Genomic DNA, 26,554 nt, shown 5'->3' with positions numbered 1-26,554 from the left:
TCTGGCTTGTTGGAATGACATCCAAAATGAGACTCGGTCGGCTCCAGTCTGGGCCCCAGGATCCTACTGAGAGTGAAGGGTCTGACTTCTGGAATGCAGCTTTAAGAGCTGAGGCTTTCAGAGATCATTTATAGGCTCTCTCATAAACTCCCTCTTAGGTTCTCAGCAAGAAGGAATGTTTACTGAGCACAGACTATTCCAGGCCCTGGGTGGGGCCAAGTGTAGTGGCACGAATGAGCCCCATGCTTGCTCTCTCCAAGCTAGAACACATCACCCCGTGCACTTAAGTGCTGTGGAGGGGCACAGAGGATGTATTCGGTCACAGAGCAGGACCCCTGAGCAGCCTGGGGGCTGGGGTGGGACTTAGTGTAAGCTTCTAGGATAGTTGATTCCCTCTTCTTGAAGGCTAAGAAAGAAAGAGTCAGGCTAGAATGAGGAGGGAGGAGATGATAGCACAGTGAGGCAAGAGGAGTGACTACAAAGGGAGATAGTCCCAAGCGCTGAGGCAGCTGAGCTCAGGCATCACTGTAACACACACCATTACTTTCTAACCAAGTGTTGGCAGAATAAGCAAAAAGCTGGGTGTGCCCCCTCGCCCCGCTACTGAGAATTGCAGGATCTTGGTCCTATAAATCCACACCACCACTCACCTATTGGTCTCTACCAGAACTACAGACTTAGTGCCTGGGTTAAAACAGGTAGCAATGATGGCACCTGGCTTAAGATAACCTCTAGCAAGTGTGAGACCTGCCACATGTAATAAAACACCAGTAACTACAAAGGCAAATCTACTCCAGCTAAATTTTACCCCTATGGGAGGAATTCCACCAACCTAAAGGAAATCCTTCACTTTTAGCCAATGCTCTCTTCAGAGCAGAGACCTGAATATGAAGTTCTGAAAGGAGGAGGGAAATAACCTCCCACCTACAACCCCACTGGCCATCTGGGCTATTGAAGAACTAGTCTCATTAATGAATTGATAGACATTGTCATGCTCCAAAAACTGACTGGGGGGCAATGAGAGGAAGCCTCTATTGGGCTCCCTGCATTTGGGAAGGTGCACACGATGTACTAACATTGCCCTGAGTCACTCTGGAGCAAGGAAGAGCTTCCCACTCCTACCCTGAGCAGTGATGGTAGAGGCGACTCTTCCTATGGTTAAGCTGTGTAGATAGACTTTCCAGTTGTTCTAAAGTCTCATTTCCTAGAAACATCCTGGACACCTGCTCAGCTTTCCCTCAGGCATGTGGCTCCTCTAAGGTAAATTTTGCCCTTACCTGCTTGGCAGCAAACCTGAGGTCCAGGAGAGACCGGTTTAACCTCAGTCTTAAAGCCAAGTGGCCCAGCCCTTTGTGCCTTGTTCCTTTCTTTCGTCCCTGATTCAAACAACCACAAATGCAAGCCATTAGCACAGGGTGAGGAACACCTGAGGGAAGAAAAGCAACTCAAAAATCCCTTTTTCCCACACCCTCCGCTGGTGTGAGTTACAGGAGAGGGGGGGCTCAAGAACTGGGGCCTAGTTAATAATAGAATTCCTGTCATCGCCTGCTTGGCTCCATTAACCCACTGCAGCCTGGGCCAAGTCTGCCCTGGCTATCAATTCAGAGCTGCTACTTCCCCAGACCAAAAGGGATAAAAATACCCGTGACCTGGTTGAGGCCTTCAGATTAAGCAGTGTGCATTCCCTAAAGCCCTGTAAAGACTGTTCTTTGGAGTTAAAATGCACCCTTGAGGTACTATTCAGCTCACGGTGAGCACGTCCTCTGAGAACCACCTCGGCAGGCACAGTGGGTAAAGGCTGGACATCCCATACACAGGGAGTCAGACTCAGAAAACTGGAACTGAGATAGAGAGGTTTTAATTCAGGCCGTGCTATGATCAGGAACTGAGAAAAAAGGCCTTGTTGCAGACACATCTCCATCAAAGGGGGAGGGGCGCTAGAGCAGTGACCTGGCTTCACTTTCCCTGGCCCCACTGCAGCCACTTCTGATTCCAAGTCCCAGGGTGTCTCAGACAGGACTTCCTGATCCTGGAGCTCACAGAAACCAGGAGTAGAGATGAGCAGACTACATACCATCAGTGGGACTGACTCTGCCTTGCTTCTGCAGCCCCAATTTATACCCTGGTACTGCTGGAAGGGGACCTACAGGAGACACATGGAGGAAAGACATCCAAAGACATCTGGAAGAGACGCGGGTGAAAGACCCACAAGAAGGCTGTCCTTGGGAGAGTCAACGGCAGTTGTGTTTCTCATTTGTACTTTTGCATCTCTGCTTTTGTCCCAGACTTGACCGGCCCCTTTTGCGCCCTCCTTGCTGTTCCCTACCAGAAAGTACCTTAGACTTTTGGCAAGCTTTGAGGCCTCCATGGCCCCATGTATGGCTGATCCTGTTTGGCTAGGCATTTGCCTACAAAGAGATGGGTAATATTAGAAGTTAGATTGGGAAACCATTAGTAGGGATATCCTTTCTTCTCTCTCTATGCACACTAATTCTGTTAAACATCTATCACACTAAGAATCTATTTCCTTTCCTTCCTTTGTGTGCAGACAGCAAGATCCCTTCCCTGGGTACCCCTCAGTTACAAACTAACAGAATTGAGGTACTGATACTGCCTTTGTGGTGTGAATGTAAAATGTTCTGGATAACAAGAGTAGTGAGAGTCTGAATGGACAGTCGGAAATGGGAGGAGAATGAAGCAGAAATACAGAGCGAGATGGAGATAAGTGGTCGGGAGTGTGAGTCACTGAGCCAGACACTACCTAGGTTCTTCATGGGTTTCCATTTTCAGACCCCCAGGAGTCCTCAACAAGTTCTGCCCAAGGGTTACATGTCATACCTTTGGATCTCTGAATCTTTCTTTTCTTTCCCTGTGATTATGCTGACATTGGTTTACAGCTCTGTATATGATTCGGGGAACTAGATTCCACCGCCTCAGAGTACATGTACAGGCCACCTCCACCACCAGAGCATCCATGTCTGAATCTTTACTTTCACTTCTTTTTTTTTTTTTTTTTTTTTGGTTAAACCATTTTCGGTTACTAGCTATCAACCAAGCACACCATTTTTATTTTTCAATGTCTAACGATCTTTTTTATTTCAGGGTCCAAAAAACTACAAGTTAATGTTTCCACATGTGCATTTGCAATCATAAAAGCTTTTTTTTAAAAAAAAAATTTTTTTTGTTGTCCTTACATCACTGTTCTCCCCTCAGGTATAGTCCCTGCAGTTCTCCCACCACCACCCATCAACCATATCCACAGTCCCTTGTGCTCTTTCCTCCCCTTTTTGGCCCTCTCCTTCCCCTTCTTTGCTGTTTGCCTTAAATCTATGGTCAGTTTGCAAGTTTTGCCTTTTTCCTGACCCTTTGTTCAGTTTTCCTAAGCTCCACCTATAAGTTAGACCATTCAATATTTTTCTTTTTCCTCCTTATTTTGCTTAGCATAATAATCCCATCCATGTTGCTACAAATAGCATGAGTTTATCTGTTTTGATCGCAGAGTAATATTCTGTTAGTATATGTACCACATCTTCTTGATCCACTCATCTGTTTTGGGCATTTAGGTTGCTTCTTTATCTTAGCTATTGTAAATAGCTACTATAGTAAACATAAAGAATGCAGGTTTCCTTTCAAATTAGTGTTTTTTGTGTCCACTGGATAGATTCCTAATAGTGGAATTACTGGCTCACAAGTTAGATCCATTTTTTAATGTTTTGAGGGTCCTCCAAACAGCTTTCCACAGTTTGCTTTCCCTCCAGCAGTGCAATTTTTAAGGGAGAGGTTTTCTTGTTTATAAATCTGGGTAAAAAAACAACAACAAGTGGTCATGTCAGGATTAAATCCAAAGCAAAATGCCACACACGGCCAGCCCAGAGAGGAATCTCAACAAAGGGCAGCTATGGTTTTTAACTCCAAATCACAAAGAGATTCCAGTTAAATCTAAGAGACCTTGGGCCCAGCACCCAAGTTCCTAGTGGCACTAAGAGGAACACAGTGTGGTGGTGAGGGGCTGTCGGCTCTGGAGCCAAGATACCTGACATGCAAATGCATCTCTCATCCTGCTGTATTTATCTTCTAACTCCCAAAACACTCATCTAAAAAATGGGCATAATAAGACAATCAAACTCACAGGTATTGAGGATGAAAAGACTTAAGCAAAGCATTTCAAACACAATAAATACTCAAGAGGGCCTCCCCGTTGGCGCAGCGGTTGGGCGCTGGGTTGCGAAGCTGCCCGCAGCCTCTGTGGCGCCGGTTCGATCCCCGGCTGCTCCCTGGCCACCAGAGGAGGGTCCCACATGGCGCGCAGACCTCTCCTGCCGCCCGCTGCTCCCCTCAGCAGTGTACTTCGGTCCTTCTGCCTGCTCTGCTCCCTGCTCTGGCTCTGGTGAATTCTCTCACCCTCCCGCACTTCTGACTGTACCCAGTGCTTGCATAAATAAATAAATAAATAAATCTTTTAAAAATAAATAAATAAATACTCAATAGATGTTAGCGACTATTAGTATCCTCTTCATCATTACCAGCTCCCCTTAGCTTCAGCCACCACGGGCGTCTGCTCCCGGGGCCCTGGTCCCTGGAAGAACAGAAGCATCCTCAGCAGTGAGCTGCCTGCCAGGGATACAGAGATGGTGCCTGACTCACGGAGCTGCTCAAGGAGTCAGGCACCTCCCTAGACCAGCTGCGGGATCCCAGGGCACTTCTTGATACCAGAGGGTCACAAGTTTGACCTGGAAAAGAATTTTTTCATGGAAGTGACTACTGAACAAGAGGTTACAAAAGCAGATTTGATAACCAAAACATATTAGCCAAAGTTTCAGTTCTAGTATGCTTTCAAATATCAGATAATTCATACTCTATTTTAAATAAAGCTTCATAATAATAACCATAATTATTATTGTTGCAAAGCAAATGTGTTCCCCATGGGCTGCAAACATAGGAGGTGACATTTTTTGTACCAACTATTCTCCCTTCCTGTAAAGCTGATTCATTCTTACAAAGAGATTGAGAAAGATTTTTCTTTTTAAAGCCAGAATCTATAGACATGGCCATTTATACATGTTATATTTACTTGAAGACATTGCGAGGTAGATGCAGATTACCTTTTGGAAATATTCCAAAGAAGGGAAACAGCATTTAAAGGTAATGACCAAGACTAATAATATATACAGTTTTGTTTTAGGGTGATGAAATGTTCAAGAACTGGATAGTAATAAGTGTTGCACAACATTGTAAATGTACTAAATACCATGGAATTGTGGTTAAAATGGTCAACTTAATTAATATATATTTTACCATGCTGGAAAAAAAAAGAACTTGGAAAAAAATAAAGTTAAAGACTAAGTTATGGGCGCACAGACTTCTCCTGCTGCCCGCTGCTCCCCTTAGCAGTGTACTTCGGTCCTTCTGCCTGCTCTGCTCCCTGCTCTGGCTCTGGTGAATTCTCTCACCCTCCCGCGCTTCTGACTGTACCCAGTGCTTGTATAAATAAATCAATCAATCTTTAAAAAAAAAAAAAAAGACTAAGTTATGACCCTAAGGCAATGGAGAACAAGGATTCACATAGAAACTTATTGACCCACGCTACATGCAAAAGAATGAAGCTTGACCACTACCTCACACCATACACAAAAATCAACTCAAAATGGATTAAAGAACTAGACATAAGACCTGAAACCATAAAACATATAGAAGGAAATATAGGCGAAACACTACGTGATTTGCACATCAAAGACATCTTTACAGACAAATCACCCAAAGCAGTGATAGTGAAGGCAAAGATAAACAGCTGGGACTACATCAAATTAAAGAGCTTCTACACAGCAAAAGAGACAATAACAAAAACAAAGAGAAACTCCACCAACTGGGAGAACATTTTTGCACCCAACACTAATGATAAAGGACTGATCACAAAAATCTGCAAAGAGCTGATGAGACTCAACAACAACAAAGAAAATTATCCAGTCAAAAAATGGGCAGAAGAGCTAAAAAGAAACTTCTCTGAAGAGGAAATGCAAATGGCCAACAGGCATATGAAAAAATGTTCAACATCACTTGTCATCAGGGAAATGCAAATCAAAACTACCCATGAGATACCATCTTACACCAGTGAGAATGGCACATATTAAAAAAACTAGCAACAACAAATGTTGGCGAGGGTGTGGAGAAAAAGGAACTCTTCTGCACTGTTGGTGGGAGTGCAAACTGGTCCAACCACTATGGAGAGCTGTGTGGAGATTTCTGGACCTACTAAACATAGAGCTTCCATATGATCCAGCAATTCCACTCCTAGGTATTTACCCAGAGGACACAGAAACATCAATTCCAAAGAACACCTGCACCCCTATGTTTATAGCAGCACTGTTTACAATAGCTAAGCTTTGGAAACAACCCAAATGCCCAAAAATAGATGACTGGATCAAGAAGATGTGGTACATATACACCATGGAATATTACTCAGCATTCAAAAAAGATAAGCACATGCAATTTGCAGCAACATGGATGGCGCTAGAAGGGATCATGCTCAGCGAAATACGCCAAAAAGAAAAAGGAAAATACCGGATGGTCTCACTCATAGCAGGAATCTAGAAAACTTAAATAAGGGACCAGGAAAATGAATAACTATAAGAAAGTGAAAATCAGAATCAACAAAAAACTATGAAACAGACACTTTTGGGGGGGGGCGGGAGGGGAAGGATTGGGATCAGAAAGGGGGGGTTGCAATTGTATGGGGAATATAAAAATAAAATTTATTATTTAAAAAAAAAAGAAAAAAAAGAAACTTATTGACCCAAATTCTAAGAATTGATTTGGAATTTTTTTCAGCCCTGTATCAAAACCTGTAGAGTACACTGAGCACCTGTGTCCAAGAAAAAGGAAATCTCCAGTAGTAGACAGCATTGTGCTGCATTTTTCACAAGGACCCTTCCATTATGAAATTTCTCCAATGAGCAGTTACCTATAGGGCGAATATGGAGTTCAAGTCAACAGGAAACAGTTACTGATGTCAAAGAGGTCACAGTGAAAAAGCACCCTGGTGAGGAAATCTGATTGCACCATGCCTGAACTGCAACCAACGGAATTTAACCACTTTAAGAATGATTACCAAGGCTTCAAGGCAGACACAAAAAGGGAGGACCTATTGGAACCTTTTTTTTTTTTTTTTTGACTTATCATTTCACACAGCCTAGAAGGCACTGCAGGTGAATCCAATCACCCAGCAACCTCTCTGTCAAGCCCACAGAGAGGATATGTCTGTCTGAGGTCAGACTAGTCTCTAATATAACAAGTTTGACCTGGAGGGACACTGAAAACTTTTCACAGACCAAGTGTTTTCCTGGTAAATGAGAAACATTATGGCCATCTCATGTAATGAAACTCAATGAGGCTGACTGGCATCTACACCAGACCAGGGAAATGTCACGGTCAGCACATGGGCAGGCTTCCAACTGACCATATCTCTTGCGCTCCTCTCCCTTTTACCCTGGAAAAGCCCATCAATTCCACTTCCTTAATGTTTCCTTGCTGCCCTTCTTTGGAGTAGTCAGGCCAAACCACTGATTCAGCTGCCTCACCTGTCCAGCACCCTTAGTCTCCTCCCCTGCAGGCATCCACCAGAGAGCACCTCCTCAATTGCTGCTCTTAATGTTGTTTCCTGACTTAAATCCTTTGCAAGTTCTTTTACCTCCATGACAGACTCAAAGCACCTTTGCAAAGCATGTCAGAACCAGTATGACCGCCTCTTCTTCACTCCCCAAGTTTCTGCTATGTCAAGAGTCCAGAAATAAATCCACACTTAAATGGACAGTTAATCTATGACAAAGGAGCCAAAAGCATACAATGGTGAAAGGAAAGTCTTTTCAATAAATGGTGTTGGGCAAACTGGTCAGCCACATACAGAAAAAAACGTAACTAGACTACTCTCTCAGAACAATCACAAAAATTTATTCAAAATGGATTAAAGACTTCGATGTAAGACTGGAAACCATAAAATACACAGAAGAAAACACAGACAAAACACTACATGACAGTGGCATCAGTGATGATTTGGGGCCTTCACTCTAACAGTAAGGAAAGCAAAAACAAAAAATAAACAAATGGGACTACATCAAACGAAACATCTTCTGCAGAGCAAAGGGAACTGTCATTAAAATGAAAAGACAACTAACTGCCCATACCAAAACGATCAAAAACAAGTTGCTGGCAAGGGGATGGAATAAAAGAAACCCTTTTATACAGCTGGTGGGACCGTAGACTGGTCTAGCCACTATGGAAAGCAGTGTGGAGGATTCTCAAAATAATAAAAAATAGATGTACCATATGAGTCAGCAATTCTACTCCTTGATATCTACTCAAAGAACACAAAAACACCAATTTGAAGGGCAATACGCATCCCACATTCACTGCAGCATGACTTCTAATGGTCAAACCATGGAAACAATCTATCATCCAAACAGATGAGTGGCTCAGGAATATGTGGTATTTATACACAATGAAATACTACCTAGCTATTAAAAAAGATAAATAAACTCTTGCCATTTGTGACATGACTGGAACTATAGGGGATTCTGCTAAGTGAAATAAGTCAAAAGGAGAAAGACAAACACCAGATGTTGTTATTTATATGTAGAATACAGAGGGGGGAAAAAACAAAGGAATAGACAAAAGCAAACCAAAACAAACCCTAAAACTATGACTGCAGAATTGAGACCTACCAGAGAGGGAGGCTGGGGTTGAGGGAGCAAGGGGAGAGGGGGCCCAATGGTCTATGGTGAAGGACTATGGGTGCTTTGGTGGTGACTGTGGTAGGTAATATACATCTGAAGGGGTGTGAACTTATTCCCCTAAAACATACAGTGAGATAACCAATGTTACCTCCGTCTCCTCCCCTGTGGGCATCCACCAGAGAGCACCTCCTCAATTGCTGCTCTTACGTTAAAAAAAAAAGAAATTCTGCTACATAAAGTTATTTGGGGTTTCCTGGGCATGTCACACATTTCAATCCTTTGTGCCTTTGCACTGCTTTCACCTCTCTCCAGGAGGCCTGTCCCTCATGTTTGCAAGGTTCTTCACTCTCAAACACAACACAGACAGCTTCCCTCCTAGATGCCCCTCCCCTCTCCAGGACCAGGTGCTGATGACCTTCTCTCTGCCACAGGGTCCTAGGCACCTGCACTTAGGGTGGTGCCGACTGTGCACAATCAGGGAGGTTCACCTCTGTCCTTTCAGTCTTCAGTTCCCAGCACAACATGTGTGGTCAGTAAACAGTTACTGAATTGAATGAAGAAGGCAAGATAGATATAATATTACCATTAAATGTAGAAAATATATTTCTATTGGCTAGGGTCAACTTTCAGTACTGAAGTAAGAAATCACTTAATTTTGAAGAGGACATGTAAGTTAAAAATGACATTTACTTATATAGAAGATGAAAGAAAATAGAAAATTTGTTTTCCCCCAAAGCATACTCGCATTGCTGTTTGAGAATTTTTTCTATGCTGGTTGAGAAATCTTCTTCAGGTTTTGATTATCTCTGTTTAGAAAACTGAAACATATGCACCACAAGCAGGATGGGAATCTGACTCACAGATAGGAATCCCTGTAAATTGAAGGGGATTACGATGATTTTCATAAAATGACACTGGCTGGCATTGCAGGAAACGTGGAAGTATACTCATTAAATGCCAAAATAAGAGAAGCTACACGATTTCAATTGCTTTCTTTTTAGCATAATACATTATAAGAATATGCACAAAGAACTAACCTTCTGCTCCCTAGACACCCCCAGGCACTGATAATTCTGCCTAATCCCACAGGCTTCCCTGTTTCTGCTGGCAACCTATAAGCCTCACCCATATTCAGCAGACCCTGTACTTCTGCTGTCTCCTCCCAGCCCAGGAACCAGCCCCTGCCAAGGCCACAGCACAGCCACTGGAGTGGCCCCAATTAGGAATTATGCATTTTTTCTTCAACCTCAGGGAAAAAAAGAAGGTTATAATTTTGTAGAGATTTGACACACTTTTGCCCTTGTAAAAAGTAAAGTTCTAACCCACTTAACTTCTCACATCTGGGACAGACCGCCTGACATTCACGGAACGCAGCGTATTCAACTGGGGAAATGCCCCCACTGTGGGACATCTGGCATTGTCTGGAGACATTTTTTGGTTGTTACATCTAAGGAAGTGCTACTGGCATGTGCCAGTGAGCAGAGGTCAGGATGCAGCACAGCACAGCACAAAGGGTTATTCTGGCATGAATGTTAGTGGTGGGTAAATGACACTGCACTATGCAAATTTATTTATTTTTTTTTTTAACTGGGAAGGTTGAAAATAATCAACCACTTGGTTATGACAACTATTCAACATGTTGGTGAGGTTCAAAGTGCTGGGCACAAAGTTTCTTCCTCCTGCAGTAAGGAGGAAAAGATTGAGGTGAAGGGCAGACCCATAGTCTACAGGCTTCCAGGAGAGAAACTGAACCAGCACCTACATCAACACCACCACATTTGTTCTTCACTTTGTTCCTTGTGTCTCTCTCATCCTGAACTGCCTTTCGGCAGGGGTAGTAGCGTAGCAGGTCTGGGTAAGGATATGGGCCCGTCCTCATTTCATGGCCTGTCTGAGGACAGCAGGAGGCCACCGCCCAGCACTCCCTGCCATGGAGCAGGTAAGCGGACAGGAAGAACAAGGACCCAACAAAAGTGCTTCCACGGTCCACAGCATAGAAAGGGAGTGACATGTAATGCGGGAGGAAGGAGTTTTGCTGCAAGGTCTTTCCACTTTTGTTTTCATTGAGAATCATATATTATAACATTTTAATATTTAAAATAATCATACACCATAAGAATGGAATTAAAGGCTCTGGGAAGAGTTCCAAGACTCCCTTCCTAACACCTAAGTGATAAATCATTAACAGACCATCCTAAAAGTGTGGGTAGGAGTGAGCTCAAAATACAGTGGGACCTTTTGCTGTACAAATACACTGAAAATTGGATGCTTTGCAGAGAAAGGAAACAGGAACTCTCTGGGTGGCCCTGAAGAGAAGACAGAGCAAGCCAAAGCTCTCCAGCGGAGCCCAGTGGGTCTGCGGCTGAGATAGAGCCAAGGTACTAACAGAAGGCAGGAAGAGGTGCCTGCAGGAGGTTAGTCAGTCTTGATGGCTGATATCGGGAGGCACCGTATCCCTGCAGCCTTGTCCAGGGGCTGTCAGTGAAGAGACCAAACCACCTTGTGGGATGTGAAGACCATGCAAATGGCACCGCCGAGTGAGGCAAGCAAGCAGGATGGCCTCTGTGCCCGTGACACTTTCCTGCTTTCGGTCCCCAAACCCCACGAAGCTAAGAACGTACCAACAAGCAGAGGCAGTAAGGAAAGTGTAAGCCACCCCTCCCTCAGTAACCCCTACTAAGTCCCAAATTCACCCTGCCAGGTGCACTTCATATGTAAATGTAACTTCTAGACAAGCCTCCTCAGGCTCCCCTCCCAGAGTTGGTTCTGAACCGGTTCTATATGACCAGTTCATCCTGGAGGTCACAAGCTGATTCTACATTAAGTGAAATAAGCCAGAAGGAGAAAAGATGACCTCATGCATGCATGGAATGTAAAGACACAAAGCAAAGGTACAGACAAAAGCCAACCAAAAGATACCCTGGAAATATGACTTCAGAACTAAGGGGGTAGGACCAAAGTGGGGGTTCTAATGGATTATGGGTGCGCTGGTGGTGGGTGTGGTGTGTAGCATGCATCTGAAGAAGTGTGAACCTGTACTCCTAAAACATATGGGTTGTAAACATCACCTCAAAAAAACACACTTAATTCAAAAAATAATGAATGATAAAAGACCTTTCCTTTGCACAGCGCTCCATCAGTATGGTGCTGAGCTGATGGACTTTTCATCTAAACGATGTGGCGGAAAGTCCATCGCATTCCCATCCCTGCCACTTCAAGTTCAGGGCCTCCTTCCAGGGCCCTGGGGAGGCCGAGGATCTATAATTTGGCAGATTCCCCATCACACGTCACAGTAGGGGAAACCATAACCATACACTCACCATCTAAAACTTCATGAGTCCTTGGGCAGTGCAGGGTCAAGTGTGACCCAGGCAGTGTTGGGTACATCTAAGGACATCACACACAATCCGTGAGCTACCTTACCCAGCTAAGAGCTGGCAGGCGAGACCTTTAGGTCATCAATGCTGACGGCAGCTACAACAGGGCCAGCTACAACTGAACAACCTCGAACTGAAAAGCACGCCTACTCTTTTCAACCTCTTGTCACACCGAGCTCCTGGCAGTCCTACCCAAATGCAGAGAAACAGCTTGACCCTCAGTTCTCTTTTTCCATTCATTTTCATTCCCCTATTTAGTCACATTAAGTCAGAAAGCTTGGGAGCCCAAGAAGCAAAGCCCCAAATAATTTCCTCAGAAATCCAGAGACTGAAGATCATTCCAGTGCATTCTGCCCCCAGATGGAGCATGAATAATAAGCTGGGAACATGCCCAACTGGGAAACACCATGTTCTGGCTCCCTTACTATTTTGGTCTAAGCCACAGGCAAACTACAACCAATGACCCACAAGCTGACCAAATCGTCTTGGTGGGGTCACAGGTCAGGAAAAGCTCCAGATAGAGAAGACACATCCTCAGGCATCTCATCAAAGGCTGCGAAACTGTCCATTGTGAAAACAGTTCCTTCAGTTCCTAATGGCACTACTCAAGCTGTCCTCATGCCAGAGGGAAAACATTTCCATTTGTGGTATAACGGAAATGGGGGGGATTATTAAGCTCCATGTCTTGGTTAAGAATCCATGGTCTGACACTTGCTTGTTGTGTGATCTGGCAAATTCTTTAACCTCTCTGGGCCTCCATTTCCAGACCTTAAGAAGGAAGAGCATAGTACCCACATTTCCCTGGACTGTTTTGTGTTTTTTATATGAGATACTGAATTCAATAGCTATTTATAGTGAAGACCACAGCATATAGTTGTCTAGACACCAGTAATGGATACAAGCACCTAGGACACAGGCCAGGTCTCAATCAACAGTCAGTAGCTGCTGTTTCATTCTGAAAGCACCTTCCCTTCTGCAAAGCCGGCACCAGTTAGGGTCCAAGAATGGACCCAAAATCTTAAGGTATTAACAGAGTCCTCTTCAGAACCCTTATCCACCCCTCCTATGGAAAGAAGTCTTCCAGTTTTTTTGGCTGCACATCCCCCTCCCCGCTTCTCACCTAACCCACACCACAGGACCCCTTGTCTGAGGTCACTGCAGCTCAGAGTACATGGGTGATGGTGCTCCAGAGGCCAAGTGGCCTTCTCCCACCCAGGGGTATGGGTGCTGCAGCCACATGCTCACTGAACACTCCAGAAAGACAGTGGGGCTGGAGGGCTTCTTGGTAGGGCCAGACTGCAGGCAGCCTGGGGTCTTCCACCCCAGGCACACTAAGATTATCCGATGGTCACTCTCTGGAGGTAATTCTGCCCACAGGTTTGTGACAGAAGGATACAGATTTAGCTGGAAGGACTACCTCAAAGAAATCAAAAGCAGGGAACCCCTCTAAAAGATGGGAGGGTTGAGGGGTTATGAGTTAAGCCAGTGTGAGAACTCAGGGCTCTAGCACTGAAGGTCGCAGTGTGATCACCTACTGATGAAAGGCTGAAAGGTTCATTCCCAGGGCAGGTGATTATCTGGCTGCCTATCTCGTCTGCATGCCTGTCTCACACACTCCTTTGCTCCTGTTTAATACAACAATGCGGAAAACAATACAGAGAAAAGAGTGTTCCCTGGCACTCAGTTGCCAGATGATTTCTGTAACCCATGTAAGTCTGATTTAAGCATCTAGTACCAACTGTGCAAACTGATGGCATTTAGGCATTAAGATTCCTAGACACCCTAACTTCAGAGGTAAGATTTCTGCTTTTCTGACCAACATTCGAGGAGCGGCTTCTTATAGGCAGCTCTGTGGGACACTCAGGCAGGCTGATGCCCTGGGGACACTCCATCGGTGGCCCAGGCTCCTGAGGAAAGAACCAAGAGGCAGAGGACTGGGCCCCTGCCCCGGCCAAGGGAAAGCCTGCATGCTGCAGCCCACCTGAACACAGCAGCAGATGGCAAAGGCAAACTTCAGCATGCCCCAAGAATGGGGCTGTGCTGTGGCTGGGCTCTCTGGCCAGACCTAGTCCTGCTGGCGAGAGGCAGCTCTTGGGCGCCGGGCACAGTATGTCTTTGTCTTATTTTCCAAGCAGAAACCTTCGCTTTAGGAAACTGGGTCTCGGAATAAAGACTAAAGCATCTGACCTGTATTTGCTTTGCGACTCCCCTCTGCAATGGGCTTTGTTCCTCTGGGTCTTGGGTACTCAGCTGGGGGCTCCAGGAGGGAAGCCAAAGCAGAGAGCCCTCCTAGAGGGTTGAGGGACAAGCAGATCCAGATTCCAGGCCAGCAGGCTCAGCTGCTCACACAGTGCTCACTGATTAAGATGAAAGGAGGGTGAAGGAAATTTAACCTGAAAGAGGGGGGAAGGCAAGCACTGCCCAGGGACTCCCTGGTCACTTAATGGCTCCTCCTGCCCCACCGATACAGGAATATAGTCATTGCACCAAAAGTGGTAAGTATACAAAATAAGAAAAAAATCATCCACAATGCCACTACCTTAATACTGTCCCTGAGAATTGATTGGCATAAATTCCTTCCAGTCTTTTTTTTGGAGGAGGGGCTGGATTTGCCAATTCACTGTCCGGGGCAGAACTGATGTGGATATAGGCCACTAATCAAAACCCTGTATTATTCCTTGGGCTCTAACCTCCCAGTCCTACCGTTCACTGTACTGGATTTTGGACAAATGACTTCACTCCTCCATCCTTCACTTTATCTCTCAGCAAAATGATGATTAGAACTGTACCTGTCTTAAAGGGTTGTTGTAATAATTTCCTCCAATAAGTAATACACCTAAAGTGCTTGTGATAGTGCCTGACAACTCACCAGTTAACTGCCTGATATCCAGTTATCTCTTCAGTGGCTGGAAATCTTCACCAAGCAGTGAATTATATAAGTAAACACCTATTGCTGAATTTGTTTCCAAAATATTCCTATTTATAAACAATGCACTGAAAATTAATCACCATTGTGTGTAACGTTTATTTTATTCTTCATGTTGTTTTCTTAAGTTAGATTATAAGAAAGAAAAACAAAGATGCCAAGAATATAAACTTCTTATGGGACTTGATACAGATCATCAAATAATTCACAATGGATGTACAAAGGATGTATAATGCAAGCAGAAATGTATGAGGATGCCCACTTGCAAGTAATATGTATTATTATGAAAATTTGGGGGTAATAATTTAGGCATAATCTTATGCATATTTGATAAATCATTTGGTATTGGAGGTTTTCTTATTTTTTTTCTTTGTATCAAGAACAAAAGAAGCTCAAATTTTCTACTTTTGGGGTGTTCACCCTCCAGGTGGGGTGTACACTGGCCATTGGGAACCCCAGGACATTTTTCTTTCTGTTTGTACACCTCTCCACTTATCAGAAATCCTTGGTGACTATTCCTATTTGGTTTTGGGAAACTAACTCTAAAGAACAGAAATGTTAGTTACTGGGCAAAATGTATAGCAGGTCAATTTTTACTGTTTCGCTATTTGGATTTGCAGGCCATGGTATCTCACATGAGATGCAGAAGGGAGGCGAGGTATGAGGACAGAGGTGTGGTCACAGTGAATCCACTCACTTCCCAGAGTGCTACTTGTCCTGCAAAGCACTTCTGCTTGCCCTCCTTCTCCTCACAGCAATGCTGCTTTCATCGAACACTGAGAACTTGAGGGCTCCCAGGACAGGACACTCAAGGTAGGCTCACGCCATTCCAAGCGAGGAAAGCAAAGTTGGAAGAGAACTCAGGTCTGTTTACAAGGGCAGAGCCACTTCCTATCAGCAGCTTAGAGTGGAGCCAAGGCAGACAGGAGTGGCTCAGGCAGAAGAGGATGAACCACCTAAGTGTGGTCTGAGACTCAGCCTGACCGGAGCTCAGACTTACTCTAAGGCAACTTACTCCCTTTGGGCTTCAGAAACACTCATTCAGAGGGGCCAGATGAGAGAGGAGGGCTATTGGAATGCAGAACTGATGCTGGGCAGTGACTCTAACACCTCCCCTTGGCTTACTTCTGAATTCTTCACGGGACACTGTCACGGTTCAGCATCACATGCTGCTGACTAGTAACTCATTTCAGAGGCCATGACCTGCCAAACCGAGTAGCTAAAAAGCAATATTTTCACAGGAACTAATATTTTCTGTCCTTTACAGCTAGTTTTACAAGAGTAAACAGGGGTACTCATTGAGGACTTCTGACAGATGGACAGATGCACCAAAAGCGAATGTCACACATGCTATAGGGCCTAATATCGTCCAAACCCAAGAGAAGACATAAGTTCAGGAAAATGTAAATTGTGTTTCTTATCTCAGCACAAGAAAAACCCACTTGACTCTTTCAAGTTGGTTCCCACCACTTTTTTCATCTAGATTTAGGGCAAGGAATAAGCCCTTTTGTCCTTTGCTCTGGAGACATCTGCTGCAACACGCCAATTTCAAACCCCAAAGCCTGTTCCTCTCTCTGGTAAATAAAAATCATCTTGCAGTAAGGACTGCCACCTGGTGGCCACACATGAAAGTGTCACTAGAGAAAATGGACTGCCAGTGCTAACAAAGGTTTCATTTCCACAACAGAGAAAATCTTTCTCACGTGCCCACTAATATTTGGGTAGGCTGTATAGTTTATACATTTTCCTGGAAAACTGCACTGCATAGGATATCTTCATGGGGCTCCCAATCTGTTCCAGGTTAATTTCTTGTTCTACTTGACCATAATAAGATCTGATTGCTGAGAAACATGACTGTGTCCACAGAATTGAGGGAATTTCTTTTTGTTGGTGAAAGTCCCCTGGAGTTGGGTCTGACACACTTTATTTGTTCATTATACCAACTTGAAACAACAGCTGCATGGCCAGACTTAAGTTCACGAACTGCCCGCTGAGGGTCTGACTCAGAGGCCATCAGCTATAAGGCCATCTACCCTGGTGTCACAGCTGCTCTCTGGCTCAGACCCTGGACAGACGAGCTGAGCATAGCTCTGTTCTGCCACTTGATTCATGGTCTAGCAGGAGCTTGAGCTTGACACTACGGTGGGTGACCAGTCACATTGCCAGTCACGGCATCTTCACAGGGTTTCTTGGCTGCACACTCATCCCACTCCTCTCTGAGAAGACAGCTGGGTGGGGGTGATATCAGCAAAGCACAGAGCACAGAAGAGAGTTTTTCAGGGGTACTACAGGTAGCAGAGGAAGATGGGCAAAACTGAAGCTCCAACAGAACCACGGATATCTACCCAGAGAATACATAAACACTAATTCCAAGGGACCTATGCACTCCTGTGTTCACTGTAGCACTGCTTACAGTAGCTAAGCTATGGGCCCAACCTAAGTGTCCAACAACAGATGCATGGATTAAGAAAATGTGGAATATATATATATATAATATATATTATATATGTGTATGAGATGGAGTACTATGCAGCTGTATAAAAAAGATGAGCTCTTGCCATTTGTGATGACATGGATGGAACTGGAAGGGATTATGCTAAGCAAAATAAGCCATAAGGAGAAAGACAAATACCAGATGCTTTCATTTACATATGGAATATTAAGAGCAAAGCAGAACTGAGGCTACCAGGAGAGGGTGAGTGCAAAGAGGAGAGGGGCCCAGTGGACTGTGTTGGTGGACTACTGGTGCTTTGGTGGTGGGTATGGTAACATGTATTTGTAAAGGTATGAACCTAAAATATACACAGTATTGTAAATCAATGTCATCTCAATAAACATAATTTAAAAAAAATAGGACCCCTGCATCGGACGCAGAGGATTAGGGCAAGGTGGCAGGGCCACATGAGCTCCTGGGTCCATTGGGCCCCTGCTGAGGCCTGCTCACAGCCCTGTCTCCCTGTGGGACCAATACATGTGCTCAGCCCTATATGACAGACTCACCCACATTCTCTCTTTTAACTACTTGTCACTGGACTTCCTAGTTTCAGCTGAGCTGTTATTTCCCAGAGATACAGGGCAATATCCCTGGACCCTTGGGACACCAACATGCTTCTACCCCTCCCTCAGCTGACCCCACAGCAATGCAGACAAGGACCTTGTCCTGAAGTCATTCCCCCAAATGACTTTGACATCAAGGAGATTCTGAATTATCTGTGGCTGACCCCCTCATGCCTTTTCGGGAGTCATCTTCTTTCTTCACTGACAACAAAAGTCCAGCTCTGAGGCCAGTCCAGGAGATGAGTCAAGCTTGGTGACTGCCAATGCCAGCAAACCAGCTGATCATGTCTAGACATTTGCTCTCCTAACTCTTGCAGCAAAGAGGAACAAATGACTTAAGACTAGGGAAGATTTCTCTCCCTGATAAAAAGCCTACAAATCCCTTGGGCCTCTATCCCTGTGCTTCCCACTTAGAATGCTGTCATGTAAGGGGTGATGCTCAGGGAGGTGGTAGATATCTTAAGAACTGCAAAGGGAAGAAATGCCCTGAGCAGCTAATCCAACTATGACATTGCTACCATCAGACAGTTTGAGAAAAATTTGTACTCATCAACTAATTCCATCCTTTATTGTCTAAACCACTCTTGGGTAGGTATTGCAGCCCAAAGCATTCCTAATTGTTCACCATCATAGGGTAGACAGACTTGAGTTCCCAAGATCAAGCCAAGGGTCCATGATTGAGGCCAGGAGCAAGGCCTTGGGTTGTTACAAACCAAGGTGCCCTCTCCTGGGGCCTCTCCTGCTCTAAACTCTTGTGCCCAGGTGAGAACCATTTCCGCCTTTAGAAAACGCGCCAAGGCCAAATCCACCAGGATATGCAGACCTTGACTTTCACTCTAGTCCTAAACTTTTTAACCTTCACTCCACTAGAGAACCCTTGGGTATGAAAACCTTTCCAACCCTGGGACATACAACCTTAGAGAGATCCTTCTCCAGGATAGCATGAGAGGGAATGGCTGTTTTGAGGTCATGACTGTCTCCCAGAGGTCACAAGAAGTCAGCCTGCACCTTCCTCTGCTCCTGCACCAGGAGCATACCCCCCAGTGCGTCAAGGCTCTGCTTTATGAAATCTCCAACATCTCATGGTCTCAACTCTTAAAGAATGGATGCCACTGACTGGTGATGGTGAGTCCTACTTACAGGGGTCTGGAAGCAGCAGAAGAGCTGCGTAAGAAAGGGGTGGTTCCGGGCCAAGGATAGGATCCGCTTTTCTGTCATAGTACACTCCACGTCGTCGTCCTGCAGGATCACGTCCTTCTTCAGCACCTTCACAGCATAGAGCTCTCCCGTTTCCTTTATTCTGGCAAGCATCACCTGTGGCACCACACAAGGGCATGGGGTGAGATCTCTGTGGATTCAGGGTGAGGGTACACACAGGGCAGAAAGGGAACGCCGCCCGGCTTGTGAGCGTGTAGACATACACAGCACCGGTAACATGCTTATGTTAATCCACGCATCTAAAGCCAAGACTCACCTTCCCAAAGCTCCCCTTCCCCAGTACTCGGATGAACTCAAAGTTGTCAATCCCAGGTCGGTTGGAAGAATTCACCTCAACACCATTTCCTTCTTTGGTGCCCTCCTTCCCCTGTCGTCTTAGAGTCGATCTGGAAACGAGCTTCTGCAAAGAGTAGGCAAAGGTCAATTCAGGATGGTAGGTGGGCAAGATTCATGTGCTGATGGAGAAGACCTCATTGCAACCTCGATCCTTGTGTTGGCGTGGGGAAAGGTCAATTCAGTCTGACGTGTGTACAGACTCTGCCATTCAAAACTACCTTGACACCAACTCCTGACCTGTGCTTACTGTATTTGGCGCGAATATTTATTTAAAAAATATATCTAAGCCACAGATTTTCGGTTTGAGCTTAGGTGGAAGTGCATAGAACACAAATGCCTTTACCTGGCATCTGGGCTTCTCGCTGGTGGCTTTCTACAGAGGTTGGATTTCATGAGCGCCACCTGCTGTCAGTTTCTAAAAGAGCAGTTTTCACATTTGCCCAGAGGATCAACTACCACTTCTTACATAATATATTAGGACAGGGATGAAGCAACATCATACTACATTTTAAATTATAAAAGAGATATAAAATTAATGTAAAAACTGGGACAATGAGCCAAATTATGAAGAATAAAATTTAAAATACCTATAAGCTCACCATCCTACTGAAATACAAACAATGGGACATATACACACACAGCTTACCTGGTTCACTTTTAAAATAGAATTAATTGCTTCATCACACACACAATTTTATTTAGCATCTTGTCATGTGTATTTTCTATACCTTTACATGTCCTTTGACAACATGAGTTTTAACAGCTGCCAATGTTCATTTTATGGAAATATCATTATTGATAATTTCCCTGCAATGACACAGATTGTCTCCCATTTTTCACTTGTATAAACACCACCACAGTGAATACACTTGCATGCAAATCTTCAAAGCAGGGTTAACAGGCATTTAGGTTCTGATGCAACCCAAGCCATAGCTCTGCAGCCTTCTGCAACCTCACCCTCTGATGTGGGCAAGTCACCTAGCCAACCTCTCTGCGCCTCAGTGTCTCCTACAAGAAAGTGAAGGCTTGAGCACCTGCCACATGGGAAATGAGAAATGAGCAAATAAAAGCACATAAGGCACTTCACTCAGCGTCTGTGCTCAGTAAGCGGAAGCTGAGCAATTGTCAATGCCAAGGTTACCATCATTAATAGTCAGATGGCACTTAATGATGGCAGATATTCTGAGAAATCTGTGGCGCCATGATTTCTCAGTGACATCACGCAGTGCCAGCATGCACGTCAATGTGTTGCCCCCTCACACCTGGCTGCATGGTGTAGACCTTGGGGCCGCTGTAGTATGTGTGGTCTGTGGTTGAACATGTGGCTAAGTAAAACATGGCTGTATGCTCTTTAGATAACTTTCTGGAAATGGTCTTATTTGGGTCAACATGCTGATTTTGAAGACTTTTGAAACACCATCCACTTGTCTTCTGTAAAGTTCAACCCATCGGCCCAGCGACAGCTCCAGTTTCGCCCTGCTGAGCCAGGTGTCAGCGCAGCCTCTTGGGTGGGTAAACCCTCCCCAATCCCACTGGCATGAGTCCTAATCGCAAGGGACATTGCCTAAAGGCAAGGTGACCTGCAGAAGATCCCCCTGGGGCACTTCTAACACAAGTCACCACCAGGCAGCCGATCAAAGGTCTAACTTCCTGGAGCTTTGGCCTATTTAGCTAAAATCGAAAAAAAAGAAACTTTTCTGGGGCAACATTTGCATTCAACAGCTGTGCAATAGCCTGAAACTACAAGGATTTTACTTACTCAATCCCATAAAACAGTGATAGCAAGATAAAACTGGGACCGCCTTTACAGTCCAAGTGTGTTAATAGTTTCTCCTCCAGACCTCTGATCATAAATATTTCAAAGAACATTTTTATCAGCATGAATTTCACTTCCTCCACTTACATACTTCCCTTGGTAGGGCTGGTACTGGCTAGAAAACTCTAAGCCATTGTTTCTCCAGCTTTTATTTTTTTTTTTTAACTTAACCCATTGTGCTTTTAGGTAGACTTAAGGGTCCCTGTCTCTTTTTTAGCATGGTACTATCAAATAACAGGCGGTTTTATTTTCCCACTATTAAATATCATAGCATGAAAGGTATTCTGTTCATATGCCTATTCCTAGAGGTTGTGTCACCTGGTCTCTTTTATTCCCATGGAAATTTAGGAGCCCTGGTACAGGCAGAACTCCTTGCCTAAACCCTTCAGGAACAGCTGTCACATGCTTAGAACCCCCCTCACAATGTCAGCATCCTGCCTGTGTTCCTGCAAGAGAGATCTGAAGGGCACGGTCAATGTGAGATAGATGGTAAACCCTGTTCTACCAGGCAGGAGCCTTTAATAGAGAGGAAATGTGGCGGTGAGTGCAAACTCTTTATGGGTTACCAAGAACATGGCCATAGTGCACTTGCCCTTTGGAAGCACCCCCAGATTTTGCACCATCAAGTCTAGAACCTTCCTGATACAGACATCAAGCCACACCTCTCAGGGATCACAGCTGTGGCCATGCTCTTTCTTGACTCTCTGCAGACCTTCCAGGGAGGCAGGGAAGTGGACAAGGCTATAGGTGACAACAGCAGGTGGAGATCACTCAGGAGGTCTAGAAGCAAAAAAGTCCCAGGGAATGATCCACTCCACCCACTCCCAAGAGCTGATAGGAAGGAACTACCATCTGTCGCTGAACTAGAGAGATAAATTCACAATCCATAAACAGAAACTGCAGGGACTGCTAGATTCTTGGGCTGTGGAGGACCTGTGAGTCCAGGCCTTCATGAAAGGAAACGTAGGCCGGCAGCTACCGGTCAAGTACACTGAGGGCCCAGCCTGGAGCACAGACCAGGCCTGGGGCTTCAGGGTTGCACCAGACCACACAGACAGGAAACTGATTTTTAAAATACTCCTTCTGCTTCCTGGCATATTCACATGCTTTTTTTTTTTTTCTTTTTCTTGTCATATAATTGTGTGAGGAATTTTATTTGTGAAACAAAATGCTCGCTATAAAAGCAACAAATCTGTCGCCAAGATTAGGAACTTTGATTTTGCCAATGCACTCACTTGGGCTTACCACATCTGAACAGGTTCTCATTCTAACACAAGAAAGAGGCAAGAAGGCTCACCGAGGTTGGAGAAATGTTCCCAGGCTGGAGGCCCATCCCTGCCAGCGTCTTCGCCAGCTCCGCCGCGTTGACCCCGCAGTTTGGGGCCACATTTGCCTGACATCGAATGTGTACATTCATCTTACAGACTGGAGGGGAGAGGACAAGGGAATCCACATTCAGAAAGGAGTCAACAGGTGCTGCAAAAAAGAACCTCGACAACTGGAAAGATTAGGGCAGAGGGATGTAAATGGGGGAGCAAGCCAGCTCATGCAATTCAACTTAAACCCCTAACACTCCCAGCATTCTATCTGTTTTTTGCAGAAGCACAAGGCCATACTGAACAGTAACACATTTGGAATACATATTTTTTCCCTGTGACCCAATGTGAGACAGTTACCTAAATCACATGTAGCAGTCATTGCTGATTTAACTGTAAGACTCAATATGGAGATGAAAATATCTGTCACAGGGCCTCCCCGGTGGCGCAGCGGTTGAGCGCTGGGTTGAGAAGCTGCCCGCAGCCTCTGAGGCGCAGGTTCGATCCCCGGCTGCTCCCTGGCCACCGGATGAGGGTCCCACATGGCGCACAGACCTCTCCTGCCGCCCGCTGCTCCCCTCAGCAGTGTACTTCAGTCCTTCTGCCTGCTCTGCTCCCCGCTCTGGCTCTGGTGAATTCTCTCACCCTCCCGCACTTCTGACTGTACCCAGTGCATGTATAAACAAAACAAACGAATAAATAAATAAAAACACATGCCTTCTTAAAAAAAAAAAAAATATCTGTCACAGTGACCAAAGCGACAATCAGGTAAGAAGAAATCGTGCCAGCTGACGCTACACTCTGCCTTAGCCCTCCACCAAGGTAGCAGCCTACAAGCCACATGTAGATCACTGCTCACACAGGATGGTCATGGTGCTTCTGAGACGAAACCCTCCAAGCCAAGCTTTCTTTCTGAGCATTGTTGTGGTTAGGCAGAGCTACAGCAGAACGCAGCATCCTGTGGGGCTGTGGGTTCTGTGCTCGCAGCATGTGGTTCTAACTGCTTCATGGGGGAGGAAAAAGGCAACTATTTTAAAGGTCAAAGTAAATGGCAGTTGGGCGATGAGACCAAAGCAGACTAAGCGCCTGGTACACAGGAAGCTGACTAGGGATGATGAAGGACCCTGGGTTTAATCAGCAGAACGTTCTGCTAGAGTTCCTTGACCAGGGCCCTTTAATGGGGGATAGAATTGAAGCAGCGAGCCATCTTCTCTGTAGTACCAGTTCCCCTCTGGAAGCTCGCCCAGATTCATGTGATTTAGGGCGCCCTCTTTAGGCAAAAGAACGCCCAATCAAGTAGAAAGCTCTGGAAGATTATCTTGCATGGGATGGGCCCTGAGGCTTAAGCTTCGTTTAGTTTCATGGGAAAACTACTTGTCTCAGGGAGGCTAATACAGGTGAAGACACACAAGCTAGAGTGGACTTTCAAAAATATGACAATAAAAAAAATTATGAGTCTAAACATTGCAAGTGCACTACCCTCAGGCCACGAGGGAAAGAGCAGTGCACTGGAGCCGGGGTGCAGGGCTCAGCACTCGGCCACAACACTGCTAAAGCAGAAAGTGACTTTCGTGCTGGAATCCACACCCGGGTGAGACCATGCAGTGTCTGAACCAGACACGTGCATGAGTGAGTGAGTGAGTGAGAGTGTGTGTGTGTGTGTGTGTGCATGCAGGCACACTGGCTGCTGTTTTGGTTATATGGGGGAAAAAATTATGAAACAGCATTCTAGCGAGAGGAAAGAATTTGCCTTCTTAAAGATAAGCAACTTGTCCATCTCTGTTGACAGAAACAGGATTGGTAAGTCCAGACAGTCGACAGCGGCTTTATAGCTCCACTCAGGCCACCTCTGCCTCCCCCGTCACTCAGGATGTGTCTAAGGCTTCAGACTGAATGCCACCTGCATTTCAACAGGTGACAGTGTAACCCAACAGCCAGATTGTTACAGTAACACCCAATGGGAGATGACTCAAAGCCAACAGCGTCCAGCTGGGAACAGTTAGGGGCTCAGCCCTTATCCCTAGTGAAGGCAAGGATCCCAAACTCAGGCTCCACTGGGCACAGTTAGTGATGTCCAAGCCTAAAGCCAAAGCTTAAATGTCCTTCCTCCAAGACCTTACCAGTCTCTACCAGTCACTTTGAGAAGATTTAAGATAGCGTTAGCTATGCTTTTACCCAATTCCTGCTCTTTTCTGGTGGAGTCCTCAGACCCACTCTCCTGTCAGTCTCAGTCATAAGCCAACCTTCTCCCAGTCACCTCACCTCTTTTACCATCTCCCATTTCTGATCCACATTCCATTTTCCCTCTTTTGAATGCCTATTAAAATACAAAACGAGTGGCCTGTGCTCAGCACTATATAGAGGCTAGCCAGCTACTTGCTGGCACACTGAATTTAGAAACTGATTTAATTTCTATGTTTAGGAATCTTTGGAACAGATGGAGCTTTCGATTTGCAAAGTATCTAAAACCTGGGTCCTAGGTCAGATTCCGAACCTATAGAACTGTGAGGGCTCTCATCATTCCCTTGGGGGTTCTGATGGAGCAGTGGGTACCCGGTGCCCCAGCCTCTCACTTTTGCATTGAAGTCCTTGCCGCATTATCCCCCAGAGCAGGGAGCCGCAGTGATCGCAGAATGTGGGCACTTTGTAGTTGTGGACGTTGAACTTGTGTGGGATATTGATTCCAAACCTCTGTTCAGCAATCTGTAAAAAGGGACAGGAGGACAAGAGCTAACCATCCATAACAGCATTTTTTGGTAAAAACTATAATAGAAGCCCACAAATGCAAAGTGTGACTACACACCCGAGCTGGATATATTATTTTACTTACCCAGCCATGATTAATTACTCAGGCCTTACTAACCAGACTCAGCACACTTTTAATGAGCAAGACTGGACAAAAACATGTGGTATGCAATTAGGCTGTTCATCATTTGGGGAGATAAACAAATTAAAATTGCCATCTCATCCTTTATTTCTCTCCCTGCCAACCCCTTCACATCCAAGTCTATTTCCCAGCATCTTTTTATTTTAGAATTAAATAGGTCTTTTATAGACTATATGCACTTGCTATTGCCATAAGTCTTGCAGAAACTGTGTGTGGGGGTGGGGAAGGCGGCACCCAGAGGGCAGGAGCCACATTCCAAAGTGACAGGCAAGTGGCTCTCTTATTCAGCCCTTCCAGCCTTTGCCTGGCATTTGCATCCTGACAATCTGAGTACAAAGGTCCTGCTTTAATCTCACTGTTGCTTCCAGCAAATAATTAGACCTGGCATCTGCTCTAAGGTCCACATCACAATGTGAAGCAACAAGGACAGATGTGCACATGACAAAGGGCAGGCAATTATTACTCCTCTTGAAATCTTTCTAGCCTCTTTCTCCTAAAAGGCAGGGTTGCTACCCCTACATGTACTGCTTTGTAATCCTGCATATGTTGTGTAAAGAAATACTAAGGGTCAGAGTCAGACGTTCCAGTGCATCTGTAAATCCACTGCTAATTGCCAGCACTACTCCATCTGAATTCAGAATGTATGCCCATCCCAGCTGAAGGCAATGCAAGAGGCAAGAGCGAGGATCCAGCATTTATGTACAGATAAACATCCTCTCTCTCAAATTTCTCCAGCGGCTGGAGGAGGTCAGCAGTCACCTTATCTAGGAACAGTGAACAACTTACTTGTCATATCAACTCTCTCTTGTTTAATCCTCACAAAAACTGAGGAAAGCATTGATCCCATTTTAAAATTGAAGCTCAAAAAGGTTGTGGGCTGTGTCTGTTCCTAAGG

The 26,554-nt window shown here is 45.1% G+C and overlaps 1 protein-coding gene across 1 annotated transcript in view; it reads right to left on the bottom strand.

Annotated features, from left to right (window-relative positions):
• The window catches only part of PRKCH (protein kinase C eta), a gene marked incomplete at both ends in the record, with an annotated part of 198,835 nt that overhangs the window by 63,394 nt on the left and 108,887 nt on the right, over nt 1-26,554 (bottom strand). The window contains 4 exons of the mRNA XM_084241421.1: nt 19,227-19,400; nt 19,561-19,704; nt 22,754-22,881; nt 25,346-25,475. Coding sequence (XP_084097547.1) covers nt 19,227-19,400; nt 19,561-19,704; nt 22,754-22,881; nt 25,346-25,475 — 576 coding nt within the window. The remainder of the gene's footprint in view (nt 1-19,226; nt 19,401-19,560; nt 19,705-22,753; nt 22,882-25,345; nt 25,476-26,554) is intronic.

The sequence above is a fragment of the Talpa europaea genome (assembly GCF_964194135.1).
Source record: "Talpa europaea genome assembly, chromosome: 8".
NCBI classification, from domain to species: Eukaryota; Metazoa; Chordata; class Mammalia; order Eulipotyphla; family Talpidae; genus Talpa; species Talpa europaea.
The sequence above is the reverse complement of the archived record's forward strand: the minus strand, read 5'-3'. Positions and strand labels throughout refer to the sequence as shown.